General features: G+C 29.7%; 2 protein-coding genes across 2 annotated transcripts in view; one reads left to right on the forward strand and one right to left on the reverse strand.

Moving 5' to 3' along the window:
* Positions 1–1,996: 1,996 nt before the first annotated feature.
* Positions 1,997–8,003, forward strand: LOC123295732 (AFG3-like protein 2). Its single transcript, XM_044877174.1, has 7 exons — positions 1,997–2,244; positions 2,338–2,660; positions 4,714–4,863; positions 5,283–5,376; positions 6,006–6,310; positions 6,374–6,492; positions 6,553–8,003. The coding sequence occupies exons 1-7, from the start codon at positions 2,158–2,160 to the stop codon at positions 7,923–7,925; spliced, it is 2,451 nt and encodes an 816-aa protein (XP_044733109.1). The 5' UTR covers positions 1,997–2,157; the 3' UTR covers positions 7,926–8,003.
* A 1,574-nt stretch (positions 8,004–9,577) lies between these two features.
* The window catches only part of LOC123295735 (ATP-binding cassette sub-family G member 4-like), an 81,254-nt gene continuing 64,054 nt past the window's right edge, over positions 9,578–26,777 (reverse strand). Inside the window, exons 3-9 of the mRNA XM_044877177.1 lie at positions 26,390–26,579; positions 16,284–16,429; positions 15,547–15,785; positions 15,199–15,479; positions 14,185–14,353; positions 12,570–12,826; positions 9,578–11,821 (exon numbers count right to left, since the gene is read on the reverse strand). Coding sequence (XP_044733112.1) covers positions 11,405–11,821; positions 12,570–12,826; positions 14,185–14,353; positions 15,199–15,479; positions 15,547–15,785; positions 16,284–16,429; positions 26,390–26,579 — 1,699 coding nt within the window. The 3' untranslated portion in view covers positions 9,578–11,404. The remainder of the gene's footprint in view (positions 11,822–12,569; positions 12,827–14,184; positions 14,354–15,198; positions 15,480–15,546; positions 15,786–16,283; positions 16,430–26,389; positions 26,580–26,777) is intronic.

A 26,777-nucleotide genomic window follows, 5' to 3' on the forward strand; every position in this document is an offset into this window, starting at 1 on the left:
CATGCCTGAAAAAATAATTAATACTTCGTTTTCTTTTTTCTACTGTCACACGCCGTGTCAAATAGTCACGTGACTTCATCCATTCAGATCAGTCAATTTATAAATATTTATTTATAAATTAATCAAATACATTAATCAAAATTAGATTGATATTAAAAATAAATAAAAATTATTTATGAATGGGGTATTTTTTTAGAAAATAATCATAATAATAATACATTGTAAATTATTAATTCTTCTTATTTGTAATGTAAAATATATACATCTATCATTGATTCTTTTATACAATACAATTCTTCTAGAGCACACAGAGGTACCACCACAGATTACAGTTTTTAATTTAAAACAGATCTGTAACTCCCTGTAAAATTTTTACTATTTTCGTTCTCTGAAGGTGGCTCTACACGTTATATTCGTGTAGGGCCATCTATAAGTTTTGATAATAATTTATCCATTTCAATGGTTGTTGGGAAAACAATATTTTATATATTTTTAAATAAATAAACAATCTTTCAAAATTCGTTTGCATGTCATTACAATTCCTTAAATTTCTTTGTTCTCAATGATTGTCTTTATTAACATTTTGTGGATTATTTGAGTAGTGGAATTATTTAAGTATTTTGGCCGTTTTCATTAACTAATTAGTGTAATACCCCTGTTAACTAATTAGTGTAATTTAGTCGTTTTAGGTCTGTTTATATTATTTTCCGATTTTTTTATGGTATGTACTGAGTTTATTTTAGCGCTTAGGTCTTGTTAATCGTGTTGATTACATTTAGGTAGTGTTTAATTGTGATTATAATTGACTATTAACGAAATAAAATGGCTTTAAATTGCATTTAACTTACATCAAACTAATAATTAATTGTTATTAATAATGTTAATATTAAAATAAATATGCTATTTTATTTCAAATATTGCAATCAAATATTATTTTATTCATATTTGTTATTTTATTTAAAAAAACTTCACTTTATTTCAGGGCTTCTTAAACTTTTGTAATTCACGACCCCATTTATGATTGCGAGTTTCTTGACGACCACATACAAATATAAAAGAAAAATAAATTAATATTTTTTGATGATTTATTTATTAGGTAACAATATACATATACATACAAAAATCTAAAATTAAAAATTGCACAAAAAATTATAAAATTGTATTTATTATAGTTTCAAAAATAAAAGTGGATTCTGACCGCTTAATTCTCTCGAATATATTCAAGTAGTTGCGTGGTAAGCATTAAATTATAGTATAAGTTAAAAATTTAATGAGATTGATGTGCCTGTTTTTTATTGCATAACAAATCAAATCTTGGTGGAATTTTTGAAACTGCGGGGCGTAAGATCTCTTCAACATTTTTTATCGCTGAACGATATTGGGATTTAATATGTGTTAAAGCTGTTTCTTCAGCAATAATACCTAAAAATTTTGTTGATAATTATTTCTCGGGATTATTTCGGCTTTTAGAGATTGACAAAAATAAATTTATGTTTTTTATTAATTCCAATAACATTTCATAATTCATAGTAAATGTTATTCAAGTTATTATAATACTCTTAATAGAAATGCAGGTACAAGCAATCTTTCCGAACTAGAAGATTTTATGATATATTTATCTACAATAATTGTTATTTTATCTTTATAACAATAATTTTACAAGTTAAAAAACATTTTCTGTTAAATTGTATTTTTACCTCTCGCGACCCCAGAATTTTGCTACGCGACCCCAAATGGGGTCGCGACCCATAGTTTAAGAAGCCCTGCTTTATTTAATTAGAAGACAAAAAAATGATAAACTGAATAGAAATATTTCGAATAATACCTAATTCCCGCCATTTTTTTTAAAAATAGTTTATTGTAAGTGCCTTTCTCCAGAGGGCTTTTTGGACAACATTTCATGTACCATAGAGTTGCCTATCTATGTAATAAATTATAATCTGTGGATACCACCAACAACCAACAGGGAGTCGTCGAATCGCTTTTGAAAGTTTAATACAATCAAAACCAGTTCCGTTAGTTTTAAATAGATAGCAGTACTAACATAAAATTGATTGAAAATAAATCACAAATGGAGTTGAACAAGTGCACGGTTATGTACGTTATGTAGTAGAAGATAGTGACAAATAATTATTTTCAGGATATTTCAAAATTGATATGGCACATCGCTTACTTCAAGCAGTAACACGGGTAGAGAAATTATTGTGGAAAGGTGTAAATCATGGAGAAATAAATTTTGTTGCGGTATGATGACATCTTATTTTTTGATGATAACATTAATTATTTGATCAAATTAATTATAGTGAAAGTTGTAATTTTTATATAATTATTTTGTAGCTTAACAAAAATTTACAAATCTTACAACGTAACTCATTTTTTAATGGATTCGAAAATATTTTACAAGAATGGAAATTATTCTGTGAGAAACCACCAAAAGGTTTTGAAAAATACTTTAAACCTAGAACAGGTGCAAAAGAATTGAAAGATGATAAAGCAAAACCAAGTGATGCTGTAAAAGATGGTAAAAAAGCAGAGGATGCTAAACGAACTACAGAACCACCGAAACCAATACCACCACCTCCACTTGGAAGAACGCCTGGACAAACAAACAAACCGTATGATCAATGGTCGTTCGGCTTATTTGGTGGACCTGGAGGAAGGTTAGTAAATTTTCAATAACAAATTTGTAAACAAAATAATTTCGATAAAATTTTTAAAATTTTCATTTTAAAATTAAGAAAAATTTACAAAAATAATTTATTTACATTCCTTAAATTTTGTAAGGAATATCGTCTCAATTTTAGGGATAATTTTTATGTTATTGTTATGTAATTATTTCAAAAAAACGTGAATGACGCAATATTGATTTATTTTGATGTTGATTGCATGAGTCATTTTGCATTCATGCATATCTTTATATTATATACATGCATTAATGACGTAGGTACATAATTGATGCAGTTATGTAAGATTTATTCCTTTTTAATATTATGTTATCATTATACAGGGTGTTTCAGGAGTAACGGACGCTTTTATTGTATTAGGTAGAAAATAAAATTCTAAGACGAAAAGTCCTCTTCCATTTTTTTATGCGATGCACAGATAATTAGCTATTAATTAAAATAGGCAACCAATCAGAAGCGCGCTATAGCAAAAAGATAGTGGGGGGGGGAGGGACAATAGTAAGAAGCTGCGGTTGTGGGACGCGAGAGCATCAACGTTATGTTTGCGTGTATTTATGCATACGTGTGCAATTGTGGGAATGTGTAGGAAGGGGCGGATGTATGTGCATCGGGTACAAAATTGAAAAGAACTTTATTTTCTACGTGATGCAATAAAGGCACCTGTTACTGCTGGGACACTCTGTACAACGATGAAAGTAGTGATGTACGACGAGGGGGATTCAGAAATTTTGGCAGTTTCAAAAATTACCACCCTCCGTCATAAAAATCTATTAATAAAGACCTTTTGTCAATTCTTTAGTTCCAAGTTTTTTATTTCTTAGAACCTGTTAAATCGTGTTGGTTATTGGGGGCAGTTGTACGGTCCGAATTATCGTTGTTGAATAAGAACGTAGATGAATACATACATTCATTAAAAAATCACTTTTCTAAATCACCAGATTATATCGTTACTAACATACTTGCTTTATTTTCACCAGTAATCAAATTGCTTAGAAATTTGATTATAAAAATTGCTGTACAATTCTCGCCTCTTGAAGTTCAGCCACAACTCTCTATAACTACTAGACATTCTTGCAAAATATAAGACTCTGAATGTTTTCCGACCAGATAATGAAGAAGTAATATCTTCGGCAGATTCATCACCATTGTGTCCATTAATTTGATCTTTGTTTAAAAACTTCCACGCGCACGCTCTTTTGTTACTTCGCGCTTTTGGGTACGTGCCTACTCTACCTGCATGGTAAATCCGGGCCTAGATACACACTTTTATTTGCCTCTATAGTTATAGACTTTTACAAAATCAAAATAAGATACCATGAAGAATTTATCACAAAGTAAATAAATTAGGTAAAACTAATTACTTCAATTTTTATTAATAATTATTCATTATTATTTTGGCACTAGTCCAAATTTCAATAGCGCCAAATAATTTTTATTTGTTAATTTTTAATAAGCAATTCAAATTTCATATTTTAATTTGTTACTTAAAATTAATTATTGGATAAAAATCTGATTCGATTATCCAAAAAATCCGATATAATAAATAGTAATTAAGTTAGTATTTACTACTTTCAGCTTGTACAGTAGGCAATGCGCGTAATAAAATAGCATCCACTTTTTCTATAAATTTAGCACCCTCATACATTTTCTACCTCTTACTAACTACAAAAATTATATATATGGGAGTTTAACGCAAAGATGCCAAAACCACGAGTAACAAAAATGTAAACCATATTTGTCAGATTCTGCTAATTTATTTCATTGAATGAAAAGACAAAAGATGAAATGAAATGAAAATTGAATGAAAATACATTCCACCTCAATTCTTACCTTGTCTGTGTCAGCTCTTTCAAACTCGGAAACTCTTTCACCTTCTTATCGTACCGACTTACCAACAAAGCGAATTCCCTCACAACAAGAGTTTTAAGCCCCCTTCGGAAGTTTTTTCTCGTATTAAAAAAATATTCTTAAACCACCATTGAATTTGTGGTATCAATTTTTAACGACTAATGTTAAATAAATATTTTAGGGGTGGACCAGGTGGTGGTAAATCATTCGGCGACAATGATCGTGATAAGTGGTTAATGTTTGGAGCTGTTGGAGCATTATCAATATTAGGAATGTTTGCTTATATGGAAATGAATTATAAAGAAATTGGATGGAAGGAATTTGTGCATAGGTAAATTTGTTTATATCCTTAGTCCTTTTGGGCTCTAATAGGGCATATTTTAAGGGTAAAGAAATAAGCTTAAAGATGTGCTACTCTAAGAATCGAAGTGTTTTAATGGTAATCGTTTCAAGCCTATTTGTAAAAGGGGAAAATTTAATGTTTTCCAATAGTGAAAAACACACTCCATTTTGACATATGTTTATCAATCGTTCCATTTTTCGTCAAGATACGATCGATTTTATAAGCAGTGATTAACTAAAATTCAAATATATCGTTATATCTCCGAAAATATTCCATAGACGAAATAAATTATTCTTCGAGTCTTGAAGGTACACATTTTAAACTCACTTAGCCCTGGTAATCGATACGTTTATTTTTTTCAAAGTGTATATTTTATGTTTTTTATGTTTATAATTAAAATTTTACAGTTATTTATCGCGTGGTATTGTGGAAAAATTAGAAGTTGTTAATAAAAAATGGGTCCGTGTTAAGTTAACACCTGGCAATACTGTGGAAAATGCGGTAAGTGAAAATTTAAAAAAGAGTATCTATTTCAATACAAAAGAAATAAAGAAATCACGTATGTTTACGGGTTATAATGCTGTTAAGGGTTGGTTCCAATCTAAAAGACTCGGAAAATAGAATTTATTTTTAACCCCCGAAATAAAAAATGCGGTGTTATAAGTTTGACCGTTATGTGCATATGTCTGTCTTTCTGTCTGTGGCATCGTAGCATCGTAGCGCCTAAACGGATGAACCGATTTTGATTTTTTTTAAATTCCTTTAGAGGTAATTTAATGGAGAGTGTTCTTAGCTTAGGTTTCAAGTGCGAGTTTAGGGATCCGTACCCAAAAAACTAAAAAAATGGCGATGGTCATCAAAAAATCGGTTCAGTTTGGAAAAGACTACGGAAAATGGTAATTTAAAGGAGATTAAAGAAGAGTGTTTTTAGGTTTGTTTAAAGTGCAAGTTTAGGGTTCTGTACCAGAAAAATTTGCCGAGGGTTTTTTTATTGAAATAATAACAATTTTTATTGATTTTAAAATTCAATTTTTAATATTTGTCTAATATTCTTTATACTTCTTCTTTCTGTGCTTTCTATTTGCCCTTTGTAAGATTTGTGGAATTATTTTTGAGTATTATTTTTTTAGAATGTATTATGGTTTAATATTGGAAGTGTGGATTCTTTTGAAAGAAATTTAGAAAGTGCACAAGTTGATATGAACATAGAACCAGCAAATTATATTCCTGTTATATATAAAACAGAATTAGAACTATCAAGTGTTTCTGGTATTTTACCATCATTATTAATCATTGGATTTTTAGTGTATATGATGCGACGATCAGCGGACATGATGACTGGTCGAGCAGGACGTAAAGGTGGTGGCCTGTTTGGAGGTGTAATGGAATCTACCGCGAAATTAATTAATCCAAACGAGATTGGAGTTCGATTTAAGTAAGTTTTTCTTGCAAAAAGTATAAAAATTAGAGAATAAAATTATTAAAATTATTTTTTTAGAGATGTAGCTGGCTGTGAAGAAGCTAAAATTGAAATCATGGAATTTGTTAATTTTCTTAAAAATCCTCAACAGTATATTGATTTAGGAGCTAAAATACCTAAAGGGGCAATGTTGACAGGTAACCTAATTTGTTTGTGATTAATTTGAACAGGTTTAACAACATTGAATATTTTTATAGGCCCACCTGGAACGGGAAAGACATTGTTAGCTAAAGCTACGGCTGGCGAAGCAAATGTACCTTTCTTAACAGTATCTGGTTCTGAATTTCTTGAAATGTTTGTGGGAGTAGGACCTTCTCGTGTCCGTGATATGTTTGCAATGGCACGTAAACACGCACCATGTATTCTTTTTATCGATGAAATTGATGCTGTTGGTCGAAAGCGAGGTGGTAGAAGTTTTGGAGGTCATTCAGAACAAGAAAATACTTTAAATCAATTATTAGTCGAAATGGATGGTTTCAATACAACTACAAATGTGGTTGTCTTAGCAGCAACAAATCGTGTTGACATCTTAGATAAAGCTTTAATGCGACCTGGTCGTTTCGATCGACAAATATACGTACCAGCCCCTGATATTAAAGGAAGAGCTAGTATTTTTAAAGTACATTTAATGCCTTTAAAATCAAACTTAGATAAACTTGATTTAGCTAGAAAAATGGCGGCATTAACACCTGGATTTACGGGAGCTGATATTGCGAATGTTTGTAATGAAGCTGCTTTAATTGCTGCTAGAGACTTAAAAGATTCAATAATAATGAAACATTTTGAACAAGCAATTGAAAGAGTAGTGGCTGGTATGGAGAAGAAAACAAATGTATTGCAACCAGAAGAAAAGAAAACTGTTGCTTATCATGAGGCAGGTCATGCAGTCGCTGGATGGTTTTTAGAACATGCAGATCCATTATTAAAAGTTTCAATTATACCTCGTGGAAAAGGATTAGGGTATGCACAATATTTACCAAAAGAACAATACTTATATACTACAGAACAACTATTTGATCGAATGTGTATGGCTTTGGGTGGACGAGTATCCGAGGAATTATTCTTTGGACGTATTACTACCGGCGCTCAAGATGATTTGAAGAAAGTAACCCAGAGCGCTTATGCTCAAGTCGTACATTATGGTATGAATACAAAAGTTGGTAATGTCAGTTTTGATATGCCACAACCTGGAGAAATGGTTTTAGAAAAACCATATTCGGAAAGTACAGCACAATTAATTGATTCAGAAGTACGAGCATTAATTAATAATGCATATACTCGTACTAAAGACCTTCTAGAAAGTCATCGTGCTAACGTAACTAAAGTTGCTGAACGACTTTTAAAACAAGAAGTTTTGAGTCGCGATGATATGATTGAATTATTAGGTGCCAGACCTTTCCCTGAAAAATCAACATATGAAGAGTTTGTCGAAGGAACTGGTTCGTTTGAAGAAGACACTACGTTACCAAAAGGATTACGGGAGTGGAATAAAGAACGCGAAAAGAAAGAAACACCTATCCCTCCTCCAACACCAAAGGACCCACCAACAAAACCTAAGGTTGCAATATAATTTATGTTTTTTTTATAGTATTAAGATGTGTCAGTGTAAACTTTGTAGTTTTTGTTTGAAATGTAAAACAGAAAAATATTTTTTAACTGCATAAAATAAGGAAGAAACTTTTAATATTTATGTAATGGTTGATTTTTGTTTGATGAATTTATATATTTATTTTTTCATGCGTTCGAATTTTGTTGTCTACAATCATAAAAACCTTTCTTTATTATTTTTTTTTTTTTAACCTCCGAACTAAAAAAAGGGGTGTTATAAGTTTGACCGCTATGTATGTGTGTGTGAGTCTGTCTGTGGCATCGTAGCGCCTAAACGGATCAACCGATTTTAATTGTTTTGGTTTCGTTTGAAAGGTAATTTAACGGAGAATGTTCTTAGCTATGTTTCAAGTGCGAGTTTAGGTTTCGTACTCAAAAAATTTGTCGGGGATTTTTAAATTTTGTAAATTTCACTTGTTAATAACAGTCAAGGACTGTGAATGAACGTGTGGGGACAATTACGACAGAAGGTTGTTTGTGGTGTCTCCAAAATAATGAAGTGCATTATAAACAAACAGCGCATGCGGAATAATTTATATCTGTTAAACCTAAATTAGCAATACATCTGTATTCTATTACAATACGCAATATCTCTGGAATAATATATACTCATGGCGCTTTTCAAAAAAAAAAAACATAAGCAAACTTTGGTTTTTGAAGCTTTTACGATATGTGTAGAGCATTTTATTACATTTACGTCATACAAATTGCCTAGTTGACTACACAACAGCCGGACTACTTTAAGTTGTACAAACTAGTTACCAATGATTCAAACAAGCATCAACAAATCCATTCTTTCAGATTCTAGCGGCTTTAGAAGTTTTGATTTGGTTTATAAAGATAACTACATTTATTTTAAACTGTGAGCATCAAGCATGACCAGTTTATTGCGAGAGCCAAAAATTATATAACTTCGTAATTAATTAGTAATAATTAGTAGTATTAGGTAAGTCACATGGCGATGGTAAGTAAAACATTCATTCTATTTTAAACTTTAATTTTGGCAATAACACAAATCTCTATATGTATAAAAGGCAAGTACAGTGTTCAATATATCTCTAGAATTTGAAGGACTAGGAAGCTGAAAATTTTATGGTCTAGATGGCACTAAGACAAGGTTTTGTGAAATCCGTCATCGTAAAATAAATAATAATTTTGTCATTTCTAATTTTTCAAGGGGTTTTTTGAGAAAGTCGGAAAAAAATTTTTGTTTTGTAATTTGAAGAAACTCAGTGGATGGGCTAATTTTGATCCTAAAAGTGTAAAAATCAGGTTAATTTAATGATTGGATGCAGAGTTTCTGAGATATCGCAATATTTGTATCGATTTTAGTCCGTATCTCAAAAACTAATCGACCAGTCAACAAATGTACCCGATTTTTGTACTTCAAACTTAAAATTTCTAAGCGGAGCGGGCGGGTAAAAGCTAAGGGATTAATAAAACCACAAAATTTAAAAAAAAGAATCCTTTATTCATATAAAATGTATAATTATTAAATTGTTCCCATTCACTAATTTTCCATTGAAATAGGAATATACACATTAGTCCATATAAAATTACGAATTTTTATCACAAAAATATGGTCCTTTATCATTACATATTAAAAATTTTTTTATATTATATATATAAATAAATAACAATATTTTTTGGTATTGGATTTCAGATAAAAATTCGTTTGAAGAGCTGTGTTCTTTTTTGGCTACACTTATCCACACACCAAACAGTGCTTACTGAATCACCTACGCTTTTGTGAATAGAGTCTATGATATGAAATTGCGTAGGCGTTAATGATTACGTTTAATTTAAACACCGTTTGGGTTAAACATGGATATCCTAATAGCCAGAGCAAAAAGGAGGTTCTGCAGAAATTTTTTTCTTGTTGGAATATGTTATTGGGTAACCCCCACGAGTAGCCGCCATGTTGGAAAACACTCCTTCCCCCCGCTACGTCAACTTGGGTTTACATTCGGGGAATACCCCTGAACATATTCTAACAAGAAAAAAATACCTGCAGGAAAAAAATAGGTACCCGGTTATTAGCTTAGTAGTACTTATTAACCTTATGGGCTAAAAATAAAGAACGCAACCGTATTCAATAAACTAGCATGGAGTTTCACTAACTTTAAAGTTAAAATTGATCATTACTACCAACTATCAACATAAAATAATATTGTTTTACTATTTTTAATTTATTCACTATCAAAATTTTTGCTTGCTGAAATATATGTTGCTGAAATTTTTAGATTTGACATGAAAATAACAGAAGTTTGTGATAAATCTGTACACACAAAAACAGAAATTAGATGTATATGCATTCAAGCTGGTAACACTGAATCGTAACTGATGTTCGTGAAACGGGGGCTAATGGGTACAAAGAATTATTTCTTCATACATAATAGATGTTTAATTAAAAACTATTTTTAACATCACAATAAAAAAATAAAATATCTTAAATAATTAATTATTTAGGTTAAGTTATATAATTTAACAAGGCAAGATATCACCAAAATTCAAAATATGATTCTTTCAAGTTTTGTAAATAGAAAATTTTTTGAAGTCAGATCTATTTATTATTGATTAAGGTACTTTATGTACTTGCAATTTCACAGCTTTAAATTATTTTTATTATATTTAACAAAGTTTCTATAACAAACTCCAGTTTCTTATTAGTTAGAATTTCTTAAAATTTTAATTTTATATAGCGAGAAGTCTACTCAAAATCCATGACATTCGCAAGTCTGCAACAATGCTCATGCATAGCTACATAATATAGGTTTTAAATTCATATAATCAATTTTACCCAGGGCGCAAAAATGAAATTCATCGGTATTTTGGTAGAAAACACACTTTTAACCAACCTAACTTATGATTAGTCCATGTCTGGCCATTCTTTACCTGACCATCGATACGCTCATACATCTGAGTCCAGCGCTTTTCTGTTTGGATACATTAACTTATTTATACCTTAAAAATCGGCTAATTAAGGAATTCTTATCAAAAATACTTATCACGTATCACTTTTTTTCTTATGAATCTACAATGGTTTGACCTAAGCAATTACCTCAGATGTTGGTATGCTTAAAATGAAAATCGTTTGACACTCAGTCTATATTACTCTAACGTCAATGCTTTTTTATCAGTTCAAAATGATTTATATTCGTTAATTTTTGTTATTTTAAGAAATTCTAACCTTTTGCTCCTTTCATGGACTATTTTTATAAAAAATGTAAACAATTATTTTTATTTATCTATAATACAATAACACAGTGTATGCTAAACGGTGGCACAAGTTAATTAAAGTGAATTTGAAGGCAATTTTTAGATCATTTATATAATATTTATATAATGAATGAATTTGTAAATATATAAAACAAAAGATTTTGTATCCAACGTTTATTTAACACATAATAAAACCCTGTTTAAAATTCGTAACTAATAAACTTATCTTGATAAACTAAAATGAGATTTAACTATTCGTCCAATATAATTTAACATTTGGAATGTTTTATTTGGTGACAATCTTTGTCGTAATAAATATAAACTGGCAACTCTAAACGTAATAAAACAAAATACTAATATAATAAAGTCAAACCAAAATACTGCCTTCTCCATGCCAATTAATTCGATTAATTGTTTTGGATTACGATATTGGCAATATTCTTCTTCTAACGGACATGGTAAATTTGGTCGATCACCACCATATATTGCTATAACTATACCTTCTAAACCATAACGTAGAAAACTTAGTGACATTCCAAGACGTATCAGTATTGGTATATTTTGACTTCCCGTTCCTAAACCATATACAGCTAATAACATTAATGGTACTGATGAAGCTGGTCCCACAAACATTCCATTCTGCGAACAAGCAAAAGTGTTAATTTGGTGTTTAGAATAATTTTGTTCCCCTTTGGCAGTTAGTGCTGTAAATACCCCGGGTCTCCTGGTGAAAGTAAGGGAGTTTGGTTGCGGTGGGTGGAAGTGGGTGGCAAAAAAAATACATATATCCTTTTCTTACTCATGTGAACTGTCATAAATTTCCAGAACAAATTTCTGGAATGCTCTAGAAAGTTCCAAAATGTGTGTAACGGTCAAAATCGATTCGAAATTGTCTAGAAAATTGTAGAAAGTTCTAGAAATGATCTAGAAAGTTTGTTTAAACCGACAACTATAATCATGATCAATTTTAAACTGAACGCCGAGAACTGTTACTGCCATCTCTCGACGACCAGTAGAACTATCAAGGCAGAACCGGACACGAACTTTCTGGGCCATCTTCCGAAAATTAAATCTTTTAATTTCAACAAAGCTTCGGGTTTTTTCAAGGGTTTTATTGTTAAAAGTAAGTTATTTATATTAAAATATTCTGTCTGGATATAAATTTTACTAAATTAAACGATTTGCTTACAAGAAAAATGACAATAGAAGCTAATAGAATAGAATAAAACCCTTCTCTCGAACATTCTTTTAACCAGAAGCCTCTAGAACAACCTCAGGGTATAAAAGAAGGCTCTCTCGGCGACTTGAGTCAGTATATAGTCAGCATATCTAAGATAGAAATCGCCGGGTTTGGCTGCTAGTAAAATATAAAAATTGATAAACTTACCAAAATATTTAATTGAGATGAAATGACTAATCCAAAACTTTCCGATATTAATGCAATCATAATACATATTGAATAAAACATAAGTAAACGATCCCATTCAAATGGTTGATTCGTTAAAAAGTACACCAAGACAATATATATTGATCCTAATATTAATTGAGATGGTAATTGTGCAACAGTCATTGCACAAAAGTACGCATTTAATCCATACCATTTATTAAAGTGTTCTCGTTTTAATAATTGTACTTCAGTTGGAACTGAAAGTGGAAAAATTAATAATTTTGTAACCATACACATCTACAAATTAGATCGCAACTATGAACATTAAAATCATTCAAGAAGGGATTCCGCCCCCCATCAAATTTATGTAAAAATATACAGTGGAACCTCTTAGTTAGAAATACAAACGATTTAATTGCTGAAATTTCGACTTAGAAAGGCGCTAACTACGGTTTAAGGAGTCTGCTTTATGAAATTCAAGTTACATAGTGTAAATATGCACTATCAATTCCTCGTAGGGAAATAACATTTTGTTGCAGTTACAAAGTATAAATAATTCGAGATACCGTGTACTTAGGGGTTCAGCGAAAGGGAATGGTATTTTTTTTCGATTTACTGATGTTAACGACTTAACGAAGTAATGAGTTATCGAAATTTCACTGTACTATCAATGAACTAATAACTGGATAAAAGTTAACATTGGTTCTACGAAAAATAATGAACTCATGCTCCCATCAAATCAGGAGAAATTTACTGTAGTTTTGGACCCTGCAATTCCACCTATGCCAAGTTGTAGCTCATTATCTGTAGAGTAAAAATTTTCATATGCGCTGAAAAAAAAGGGTGATTTTGGAAAAATCAACGACTTTCCACGTTTTTCCACCATTTTTCTGGAACATACTCGAAACCTATGCATTATGACCGATTTGTATTGATTAACTTTTTCTTATTTTTCATATTTTCTGAAAAATTTACATCGATGTACAATTTTTTGGGTTTTTGGTGGTTTTTTTAATTTTTTTTTTTTAAACTGTACATTTTAGAGAAAAAATACTTCGGATAAAAGTTGTTAAACATGGAATTTCCTACCGATTTGAATACTTGATCGTTTCCCTTTGGTATTTTCAGAAAATTCGATATTTAAATAAAATTTTCCATGTTTTTCCGTAGTTTTTAGAATAATTTTGAGTAAATTGTAAAAAACTGCGGAAAAATTTATTCAAATATCATTTTTTCCGAAGTTGCGAAAGATTACTAACAATAAAAGAATACAGATCGATTGGAAATTTTATGCTTAATAACTTTTTCCCTAAAATGCACAGTTTAAAGGAAAAATTAAAAAAGAAACCACCAAGAACACGGAAAATTGTACACAAATCTAGATTTTTCAGAAAATTTGAAAGATAAGAAAAAGTTTATATGTAAAAATTGATCGAAAATTTTATGCTCGATCAATTTGGACTAACCCAGTTTTCGAGTAAACAATTTTTCAAAATTCTGTGCCGATGAGTGTATTTCTTGTGAAAAATGGTATTAAAAATTTTAAACAATTCGAAGTATGCGATGTAATTCGTAAACAAAAATTGCGAAATTATATTGTTATAATTATACATACAGTGCAATAATATTGGTAGTAATGGAACATAAAGGAAAACAATAATACAAGTAAAACAAAATCCAAAATTAAACAAGGTTTTTGAGCCATCATTACCCATTTGCCAAAATAAACTACCAATAATAAGTGCAACAAACATATACATTCCAAATTTTAACATTAAGTAATTCTGTAACAAAAAAATTATATTTTTAATTAAATATTAAATTTAGCTGCTGGCTCTGGGTTGTAAGGTCTACATTCACTTAGTTAATGGAGCGTAATTTTTCACACTGAATTAGTCTAAGAAACGGTTTAAGGTCGATCTTCACCCATCTGAAAACTAGGTGATTCATGTGTTTTATGAAATTTTATTCATTGAATAAACACGCTCACGCATATGTAGGCAAGCCTATAAAGCACTTGGTTTACTTGCGTAAACCGTTCGGTACTTTTTAGTCGCGTAATGAGAGATTTGCTCACGTGTTAAATTAAGATCGATTAGATCAAGAATATATACAATAAGGACATGAAACTTTCTATTATGATGCTATAAGTGCCCGTGGTTAAATTTACTATAGAATATTATACATAGAGGACGCGAGGGATCTACTAGCCTGTAAGTGAATGCGATATGATGAATGAGAAAGGACTCTGTCAATGAGTAAGTATAAGTATATATATTAGACAAGGAAACAGAGGAACTTACTGGCAGTCTTCTCTCTCGCTTCGTATATCCCATTCACTTACAGGCTAGCGTTCTCTATCTTCACATCTCTATGGAACTTACAGCACCTATCTAGCGTTGCATACTTTGTACTGAGCATCAGCTGGCCTTTTCTTAAATGACAGCCTGATGCGCAATACAAAGTACGCAGATAGGTGCCTTTTTTCCTGTCACTCTCTCCACTCGAGTTTCACGCCCTTATATATGTATATATATATATGTTCTTGCCTTGGATATTTTGACAAAATAGAGTTATGGGATCCCTAAATTAAGAATAATTGGAGACAACAAAAAAAAAAATATCTTACTGAATCTCGCCAAGTCTGTAATAACATTCGATTAAGTAATATTTGAAATTGATTATAACTGGTTGTGTGATATTTATAAGTATGATTTTTGATATCCTCAACTGGCAATGGTGCATACATAATATCATCAGGATCACTTAGTTTTGTCGTATGATAACCATTTATACCATTATTATCTATTATCTTTTTATCAGGTCGCCATCGAATACATCGTCCATTATCCACTTCTTGTACCATCCTCTCTATAAAATCACCATATTCACCACTTGCAACTTCAATTACTATACAAAAAAATAGATACAAAATTAGTTTTAACTGCAATGGTTTGAAATACAATTAAAAACTTACTAAAGTCAGCTGGATTATAATGTAATGGACATTCCAAGCCAACATTTGACATAAATGGAACTATGTATTTACCAAGTCCTTGGAATACACAAAGACCGTTTGCAACCACATAGACATTATCAAACATTTCGAATAATTTCGCACTAGGTGTGTGTATTGAGCATATTACAGTTCGCCCACCTTGAGCTAATAATTTTAATAATGCTATACATTGTGAACTCGATAAATCATCCAAACCCCTAGAAAAAAATCCCGCAAATTAAAGAAATAACAATCATAATTAAAATATTGTAAAATTTGTATATTATTTATTCTAAACTATTAATTCAAACGCCAGTGACGTCAATATATCGCTTTAGTAACGCCACCGTACGGAGAAATGATAAAATAACATACAAAATGATGAATGGTTTGTTTCTCAATTTGTTTTTACAATATTATAAAAGAATTGTACATAGAAACAAGTAGAAAAATGTGAATTGGTTCACAGTCCTAACGGATATCAAATTTAGCTAAGCCAAATATGTATTTTATTATCAAATAAGTAATTAGAATAACGATCTTTTATCAGTTTTTTCATCTACTTAATTGAATCTTTAGATCCGCCGTTAATATCATGCAAACTAAACGGTGGAATTAGGTCTAGTTTTTTTGATATTTTGTGCATCAAAACGAAAGAATAACTTATTAAAAACCGGTAATTAATCTAGTAATTAGTATTGACGAAATTGACTTACGTTGTCGGTTCGTCCAAAAATATAACAGGTGGGTTATTTAATAATTCCAAAGCAATTGATAATCGTTTTCGTTCACCACCAGATAATCTGTCGGTTGTTGTATTTTTAGCTTTAGACAGTCGTAACATATTTAGGATTTCGTCAATCTACAAAAAAAAAAAAAAATAAATAATAGGTAATACTAATAATACAGTAAATTAGTATGTAATTATTTAAAAAAAAAAAGGAATTAGGTAATTAAATAATTTTGGTAATTATTTTTTGTAAATAAATAATTGTGACGTAAATAATGTATTTTACCTAGAAATATGAGTGGGTATATTTTGGTCTCTTTTATTACAATGACTGTGCACATTCTGTAGTTTCTCGACAGAAATTACTGCTGATACTGAACATAGGAAGGTATTTTATAAAAATGCAAGTAGGCTGAAGATTGGTTGTTAATGTGTTTTTTTTCTAATACACTCTAAAGATTTTGAAAAAAAGGCTAATTTTTTGATTTTTCTGACTTTTTATTTACAAGCTGACCATTGTATATTATTTTATAAATCTTTCAGCACAGTTTACCTAACATCAAAGGTAGCACAGGGTAGGAGCTGGTCGAACAAATTAATATAAATCTGGTATGGGTACCGAAATACACGGACATTTCAGAAAATTTTGAAGCCGGCAAGTTAGCTAGAAATGACACAATGACACAAGCATGAATAGACATCTGGGAGTTTCATTTGATGAACTTATTTGAGCCAGCCTTTTTTTGACGAAGTTAAAAATTTTTGTAGGCACTCCCTTTTGGGGGTGTGAACTTAACAGCTACCACCCTCTTTTTTTTTGTTTATATCCTGTTGATATGTGTTTTTTAAAGCTTTATGCTTCTCCAAACTTTCAGTACCAAGGAAAAATATTTAATGCTTTTTGGTATACCCATTTTAATATAAGTATCTAATGAGAGTAAAAATTGACCTTAGTGATAGAGTTCTGCTGCTTACGACTTTTTTTTTTTATTAATCTTTAGAGAAAGTAATATGCTGTTAACCAAATTATAATTTTAATACTTTAGTAAGTAGTAATTAGTTGTTTAAATTATATAAATTATTTTTAGAAATAAATTTAATAATATTACATAAAAATTGCAATATTATTTGAAATTATAAAAAACAAAATTGCTCAGCATAAAACATAATGGAATGGGTTCGTTTTCGAAATATTTCTAAAATTTTGTATATGATAAATAATTTTACTAATATAAGTTTCAAATTTTGTTATTTTGTATGTACTTAATGCTAGCTACTGTGAAAATGTTTCTATTTGTTAATAAAGAATAAATTATTAATTAAATGAAACGGTCAATGTAAAATTTGACTTAAAAATTAATAGGCAACTTGTAAGTCTTTGTCAAATAATCGAAATATTATTCATTATACATGTATAACATATACGTGATACAAGTTGCCTAATTTTCAATTTTTTTAAGACAAATTTTACAATGAATTTTTCATTAAATTAAGAATTTATTGTTTATTAACCAATAGAAACATTTTTAGCAAAAAACGAGCGATTTAATTGGTTACTTCTTTGATTGTATGTTATTATTATTAGAGAATCTTTATTGACATGCTCGTAGAGCTAATCAAATTACATTATAGTGTGTAACAATAACAAACTGAACAGAAAAAAAAAAAAAAAAACACACACACAAAAATTAACTTAAACCAAAAAAACAATGTACAAAATAAAAAAAAATAAATAAATAAAGAAATAGCACTCTAAACAATAATAAACATAATATTAAATAATAACAAGAAAGGTAAAGAAAAAAGAGAAAAAAAAAATTCGTAATAAGAGAAATAGAAAAAAATATCAAACACTTATACCAGTCGGTCTTTTCTTCTTTTTAATATGTCATTGATATATCGTCCTACCATTATCACATCCTCCTGTTTCCTCACATTTAGTATTTGATCCGGATTCTTCAACCCAGAATCAAGTATGCTTACCTTCATATTCTCATCTGTGCCCTGGCAATCCATTAATAAATGATGCCCCGATTCGATGCCATGACACAGCACACACACTCTTTCACCATTCGCTCTGATTTTATTCTCCCAAATATACCTTCCAAGTCGAAAATTTGCAAATACTCTCCTCACCTCTCTACCAGCAACTGTTAAATAAGGTGCTCCGTATTCAAAATGCCCAATACAGTTGAATAATTCCAGAGAGGGCTTTAACTTAACAGACTCCAGAATTTGTTTTCGAAATGAGTTTAGGAGGCATGCTTTAATGTGATTTTTTTTCGTGTTATATGTGACGATTTCACTATTAATCAATGACATATCAATATCGTACATTCGTACCCACTCATTCAATTTCTCGTCAATAATAACTTTCATACATTCCTTTTGCAAATGTTTCCCTTCTGCTTCCTTTAACCCAGGGCTTCTTAAACTATGGGTCGCGACCCCATTTGGGGTCGCGTAGCAAAATTCTGGGGTCGCGAGAGGTAAAAATACAATTTAACAGAAAATGTTTTTTAACTTGTAAAATTATTGTTATAAAGATAAAATAACAATTATCGTAGATAAATATATCATAAAATCTTCTAGTTCGGAAAGATTGTTTGTACCTGCATTTCTATTAAGAGTATTATAATAACTTGAATAACATTTACTATAAATTATGAAATGTTATTGGAATTAATAAAAAATATAAATTTATTTTTGTCAATTTCTAAAAGCCGAAATAATCCCGAGAAATAATTATCAACAAAATTTCTAGGTATTATTGCTGAAGAAACAGCTTTAACACATATTAAATCCCAATATCGTTCAGCGATAAAAAATGTTGAAGAGGTCATACGTCCAGAAGTTTCAAACATTCCACCAAGATTTGATTTGTTATGCAATAAAAAACAGGCACATCCATCTCATTAAATTTTTAACTATACTTTAATTTAATACTTACCACGCAACTACTTGAATATATTCGAGAGAATTAAGATGGTCAGAATCCACTTTTATTTTTGAAACTATAATAAATACAATTTTAGAATTTTTTGTGCAATTTTTAATTTTAGATTTTTGTATGTTTTGTATATTGTTACCTAATAAATAAATCATCAAAAAATATTAATTTATTTTTCTTTTATATTTGTATGGGGTCGTCAAGAAACTCGCAATCATAAATGGGGTCGTGAATTACAAAAGTTTAAGAAGCCCTGCTTTAACCGAACATAGTACATTATGCATTGCTGCATAATATATGCGTCAATAGGCATTTCACCAAGCTCGATTAGAGTTGCGTCATTAGGGGCCGATTTACCAATACCTAGCAATTCTTTAAAAATACCACACACAAACACACGTACACTGTTTTCAATTTTGCCTGTTCCCCACACTTGTGCTCCAAATGAAACAATTGAATAAATCATAGATTTAATCATCTTCATGATTACATCTAACGGAAAATTCCCATGTGCATATAATCGCTTCCTTATACACGCCCATGCATTCTTTGCTGACAAAACCATCTTTTCTTGATGAAATTTTCTTTGATTGTATGTACTATAAAATATCCCTGGTGAGATGAATTATATAGACTCGGTAAAATCCGTCATTGAGCATGAATAATTATCGTATGGAAAATTTTTGCAGAATCCTGTTTAAAAAATCCTTCTGAACGTAAAAGTGCAGATGGGTGAGCGCGCCAAAAACCATCCAAAAATAACGATTTTCTATTCTATACGTGCTAGAAAGATGTGATTTTCCATGCAAAAATTACTCATGCTCAATGATGGATTCTATCGAGTCTTATAGTGATGATCATGATGCGTTCGAGAAAATATAACTGAATGAATTTAATCCAGGAAAAAAAACAGTTTTGTTAGGTTGCCAAATTTTTACTAGGCTATACGAAATTTAAAAATAGCTTTTGATTTTGAATAATGCAATTTTTTATTTTGTGTTATTATGCTTGGTCCAAAATTTTAAGCACATGACCTTGAGTTTAACAAAAAAATATTTGAATGTTCATATCCTGTCAAATTAATTTTTTTTTGGTTTTTATAAAATTAAATTAACATTTTTTTGCAGCTAAATACTTATATTTAAATTGATAAAAATTTGAACTATCAATATTACATGTCCGTAAAAAATCCATACCCTTGAGATTAACAAAAAATATTTGTGTATGTTCGTTCATATCACTGTCAAATCTCAAATTAATACTTTTTGCATCTTTTAATATTTAAATTAAGGGTGTTCTGTACATATTTTTTATCAATGTATTAAATTTTGGATCGTTTTTCCTACCAATCTGTTGAACCAAATATTATTTCAATTTGAAATTTGGATATGTTGTACTACTTTCAAATCTACCTGTTATGTCTAGCTGGATTTTTCAAAATTTTCATTAATTTCCCCAATTTTCATTTTCAAAACGAATATATAATTAAATTCGAAAAATTCAAGATAGCCTTAACGGAGCAAATAGCATTTGCAAAGTATGCATTTGCAAAAATTTCAAAATTTTCCTTTACTTTTCATTATTGGTAGGAAAAATACTTTCAATTTTATATATTTTTACAATTCTCCTTCCTATCTACAATATAAGCAATAAAACGTTGTGTGTGTATGTGTATCCAATTTCTCCTCGTTTAGTTAGGTCTGTTTAAACTTGTATGCCTGTCTATATAGAATATGGTTTGTTTTATCTTTTCCTAGTGCCACTGAGTTTTAAGTGATATTTTCATTTTTTGGTGACAAAAATTTCCAGTTTTTTAAAGAGTTAAAGAAGTATTTGTAGCTTTGTGTAAATTTATTTTAAAGTGTTTTATTTTGACGTGGATTTTTATATAGAAGGTATGTACATTATACTGCTATTCTAATAACCTAATTATTTTAACCATAATTTAATAATATTTTTTTTATAAATAGACGTTTAGTTTCGATCACAGAAAACTTTTAGGTATGTTTTTAAATCAATTTTTTAAAACAAATTTTATATAATATCATTTATTAGCTCGACTGAAAATGTAACTTTCCCTGATATTGAAGCGTCTACTAGCCGTTTAGTTCAGTCCAATTCAAGGTAATTATCTTAAATTTTTTCAGTTTCTAAAATTATAGAGTAAGACGGACAACTTGGGCATCTCCTAAACCCCTTGCTTGTAATGTTTTTCCAAATAACATCAATGCAAAATTTTGGGAAAACTCGAGAATTTGGAAAATGTTATACCCATAATGGATTTTTTTTTTAATTTTATTGTGTTTATTGGTCGAATACATATTTTTTAACTTACATGTGAAAGTGGGAAAATGGCTATATTTGGAGAACGGTTAGTTTTAGGGCAAAAAGGGCGAAAATTTTCAGCATCTCCTGAACCTTTTGTTTAGAAATTGATAAGCTAATTTGTTTTTATGGGTTAGTTTTTTATTAAATTATGAATCCACATTTATATTTCAAAAATTATGAGGGTCGCTTCACGACACACAGCATGAGCTCATTTACAAATTTTACATTGGTAAGAAAAATTAAACTTATATGAAATAAATGCTGATATGAATTTTTTAATTATAATTGGGATCTAAAATAAGGTAAGCTTATAAAATCAAGAATTGTATATAAATTATTTTACTAAAGTCCATTTAAAACCATTTCAGGTTGATGCGGATCTCTTCTAATATTAAATACAAGGGCAATTAAATATTACCTGACAAGCAGTCTGCGACTTTGTTATTTATAATGGAAAAGAAATTGTATTCGAAAAAATCGTTTGATGGTTTTTCCTACCAATCTGTTGAACCAAATATTATTTCAATTTGAAATTTGGATATGTTGTACTACTTTCAAATCTACCTGTTATGTCTAGCTGGATTTTTCAAAATTTTCATTAATTTCCCCAATTTTCATTTTCAAAACGAATATATAATTAAATTCGAAAAAAATCATATTTAATTAAATGGAATAAAATAGCATTCCTATCCAATTGGTGAAAGAAAATTTCAAATTTTTCTTTACTTTTCATTATAAGAGGGAAAAACGCTTTCAATTTAATAATAAAAGAATACACACAATGTTGTATGCATATACAAAATGCAATGAATATTTGTTGTGTGTTATAAAATAATGTAGTATGATATTTGTACCTCCACCTACACAACACAGGTATGATAAGAAGGAGTGTTTACAGAAAAATAATAATAAATAAGGATTTTAATTGTTTTTTATAGATGCATGTCGTTAGTGTCCAAATTTAATGTGGGGAAGAGGACAAGCTTAACGAAACGAGGTGGATATGAAATGCGTAGCGTTGACGCTGCTCTATCGCATACAAGTGGACCTAGTTAACATTTAGGCCCATCTTCACCTAAATGCACGATCATTGGTAAAACATTTAGTAAAGTGTTTATCAAAACGGCCAATAATAATAATAAAGCTACAATAAAGCTATGAAAAGAAAAGCAAGCTCGGCTCCCAGATGACTTAAGAAAAGAAAAGTGTTTGCTGGACCTGATAAAAACTACGGGCCTTATAACTCCCAACCAAATATTTGTGAAGAGGTCATGTTAGAGGAAGCAAAAACATTTCTTTGACGATTAAAAAACAACGTACCATCAAAAAAAAAGTCGAGGAAGAAACAAGGGGTCAACATGACAATGCAAAATGGCGAAAACTTCACAAAAATATGTTGATTAATCGTAAAGAAACAACTTCCTTCCATAATTTAGTTGAAAATTTACTAAATGGGGAGTAAGTATTTTCAAAATCAATGGAATATGGTCGTATCAATGAAAACGGTGGCATTAAATCTGTATGAAATACAGAATAATGTAGCAGTTGAAAGATGCTGCCTGTTTATTGATTTTGAAAATCCTTGTCTTGGGTCAGTCCCGGTGGTTTGGTTGGGACCGAAGACATTGTAGAAATTAAATGTTTCGTTTCGTTAATAAGATATTTTGGCCACAAATAAACAAAAATGTTACACTGTAGAGGGAAATAAAAACCGGTAAGCTTTTTACCCCTACTATTATCAAATACAAGGGCAATTAAATATTACAAAAAGTGTATTATGCGATTTGGTAATTTATAATGGAAAAGAAATTGCAGTCAAAAAAATCGTTAGGGATAATAATGATCTTTGGAAGATTGTAATGCTTCCAAAATTGCAAGAATTTTATTTAAATTGCATTATTCCAGAAATTATTGATGCCCGCATTCCCAGAGACATGAAAATTCGAACCTGTAATTTGTTTTGCAAAATAATATAGATAATAAGATAAGACAGTAAAATGAAATGTACAAGTACATATCATATTTCTTTCAATAGTTAAAAAATACAAAACATGTTTCAAAAATAAATAAAAATTTATATTCATATATAATATATGTGTGTGTGATTTTGTTATGACTGAGATATGTAATATATGTTTATAAGTAAATGAGAGAGACAGTATATATGTAGAGCTTGTTGTGTTCAAAAGTGAAATGACAAAGGGAATACGTATTTGATTAACAGAAGATAGAAGATTGTATCGGTAATGAATATATAATACATATTATTGGCTACTTGATGTTATTATAAAGTATTTCTCCTCAAAAATAAAAAAATACTTTTCAGAAGAAAGGGTAATAAATTTAACTAAAATATTTAAAATACCGTGGCGGGCTCTGGGCGGACAAAGTTTACTTTGTTTTATGCATTTCAACCTTAATAACGACTAGTAACAGCCATTTAATTTTTTTTTGAATACAAATAATCTCTACTGAATAAAATTTGCAAAAAAAGCTGGCCACATTTGGATGGACTTTAGTCCGTATCTCAAAAACTATTCGACCAGTAAACAAATGCATCCGATTTTTGTACTTTTTGGATCAAAATTACTTTATATACTGAGTTTTATCGAAATTGGGGATGAAAAAAATTTTTCGATTTTTTGCAATTTTTTTAAGGGGTACCCCTTTGAAAAAATCGAGAAAATCGGAAAAAAAATTTTGTTTTGGAATTTGATGAAACTCGGTGGATGGGCCAATTTTGACCCAAAAAGTACAAAAATCTAGTTAATTTAATGATTGGACCTTTAGAAAGTTACAATATCAGCGAGTATCATGGGCAAAACTTCATTTTCAGAAAAGTTAGAGTTCCCCATCGAAAAATTAAAATCCATAAAATTGTGAACAAAAGGGAAGCCGGATAAGTGAGGACTATAACGTGATAATCTTTGTTTCAAAAGTCTGAAATATTTTACATATACAGTAATTTGAATTAATCTAATATTGATAATGAACCCTATTAAATAATATTACTTAGTTTATAAATTAAAAATATCTTTTTTTTATATTAAAAATAAAATATAAATAATAGGTGATCAGACAGGTGTCTGTTGAGGTATAGATGTATCTATTATTATATTTACATTAATTGTGACACAAACCTTGACATATAACTTTTTAAAAATAAATTTTGGAGGTTCATATCTCGGAAGAAAAACATTTTATAATTAATATTTTTAAATTTAAACTTATCAACTCATTATACATATGCAAATTTTGAGAATAAAAAAAAGTGCTTTAAATGCTATGCAAATTAAATACTCAATTGAACGTGCTAGTTTTGTTAAATTACGATTAAAAGCAACGATATTGGTTTTCATAAAAAACATTATTTTATGCCCATTCAAGCGAGGATACATAGACCTGTTTTAATAAATATATTGTAGAACGTTTTAGAAAAATCGCATAATAATACAATGGGCTTGTTCTGTAGAAATAGGCGGTTTAATAATTAGCTTGCTGCTTATAAATTTGATAATACAGATATCTCTCTTCAATCATAAATACTCTATAGTCGTCTCTGTTCATCAAATGATGAATTTTCGATGAACTCATAATTAAATTAAAATTTTGTTTTTATATCATCGACAACCTTATGTTTTTATGGTATCACTACATAGTATAAAACAAAGTCGCTTTCTCTGTCCCTATGTCCCTTTGTACGCTTAAATCTTTGAAACTACGCAACGGATTTTGATGCGGTTTTTTTTTAATAGATAGAGTGATTCAAGAGGAAGGTTTTTATGTGTTATACATCCATATTATAGTAGAGTAAGGGGTTGAAAGGGAAAAACTAAAAGAGTTGTGCATCGATTAAGCTAAAATATTGACACGATATACAACCAGCTTCAAAGATCTATTGTTTTTATCTACTTTTAACCTTCGGAGGGTAGAAAGGTGTAGCGAGAAAGTGGGAAGGAATTATCGAATATTTACAAATATACCTAAGTGGGGTATCAAATAAAAGAGCATGACGTGTACATTACAAAACTGTTATCCCACGCAAGGAAATGTGGAGGGAGGGGTGCAAGTGGGGATGTTGCCCAGCAAAGCGGGTAGTTCACAGCTAGTTAATTATAAAATACAAGATTGTCTAAATATTTTAGATAGTTTTTTATCACACTCTCTAGATTTTTTGATATAGAATTCAATCCTTGCATATCTCCTTAAGCTGTAGATACCTTTCTATAATAACTCCATGGAAAGAACGCGCTAATTTTCTTCTAGGCACAAAATATTTTAATGGGTATCCGCATAAAAGCGAGTGCATATCAAACCGCTTACTTACTTTTGCTGAACAAGTCCAATTTCTACTTTGTACCTAAATTAGCATTTAAATTATTTTTATGGATTTTTTGTAAATCCAACAGGTATGTATAAGGAATCAGTGAGCAAAGCGACGATTTCAGGATCATTGAACGCTAATAAGGCAGATGAACATTAACTTTCTGGTTTAGTGGTTGTTGTTGGCATTCATTGAAATACGCATTGCTTGTAATGGGTTTTAAAATAAGAATTTGATACAAAAGATAAAAAAATAATGAATGTTGTATGCAGAAACTATGGTAAAAAAACTATGGTAAAACCCACTTTTCTAAACGATAAAAAATAATGCAACATTTGGACCTGATAGCTAACATTATTCTCAGCCTGCGAAAAAAATAACCCAAATCTGCCGATAAGTGATTTCATCTTGGAAATTCCTTAAAAAGTATCAAAAAAAAATATATTTCCTTCTCGGATAAAATAAAATATTCATTAATTGATTTACTTACTGCAATTAATTTATTGGCTTTTGATAATTCTGTACCCAATTTTAAATTCGCTGCAACCAACATCATTTCATGTACAGTTAGTAAAGGTTGTAATAAATCCTCTTGCATTATATATCGTGATAATTTTCGGAATTGTCGTAGATTTCTTGGTATTCCATTAATTAATATTGAACCCGTTACATCTCGACATCTGTAATTAATTAAATATGATTAATTAATTATATATACATATTATTTAAATTTTCTTATAAGAAATTATCAACTACTCAACTAGGTACTAAAAAAAAATTTAAGATGATTTTATTAATTATTTAAATGTTTTATGTCATAATTTTTATGTAAATTACTGTTTTAATTATATTAATATTAATTATTAAATATTACATCT

Source organism: Chrysoperla carnea, chromosome 3 (assembly GCF_905475395.1).
Source record: "Chrysoperla carnea chromosome 3, inChrCarn1.1, whole genome shotgun sequence".
NCBI classification, from domain to species: domain Eukaryota; kingdom Metazoa; phylum Arthropoda; class Insecta; order Neuroptera; family Chrysopidae; genus Chrysoperla; species Chrysoperla carnea.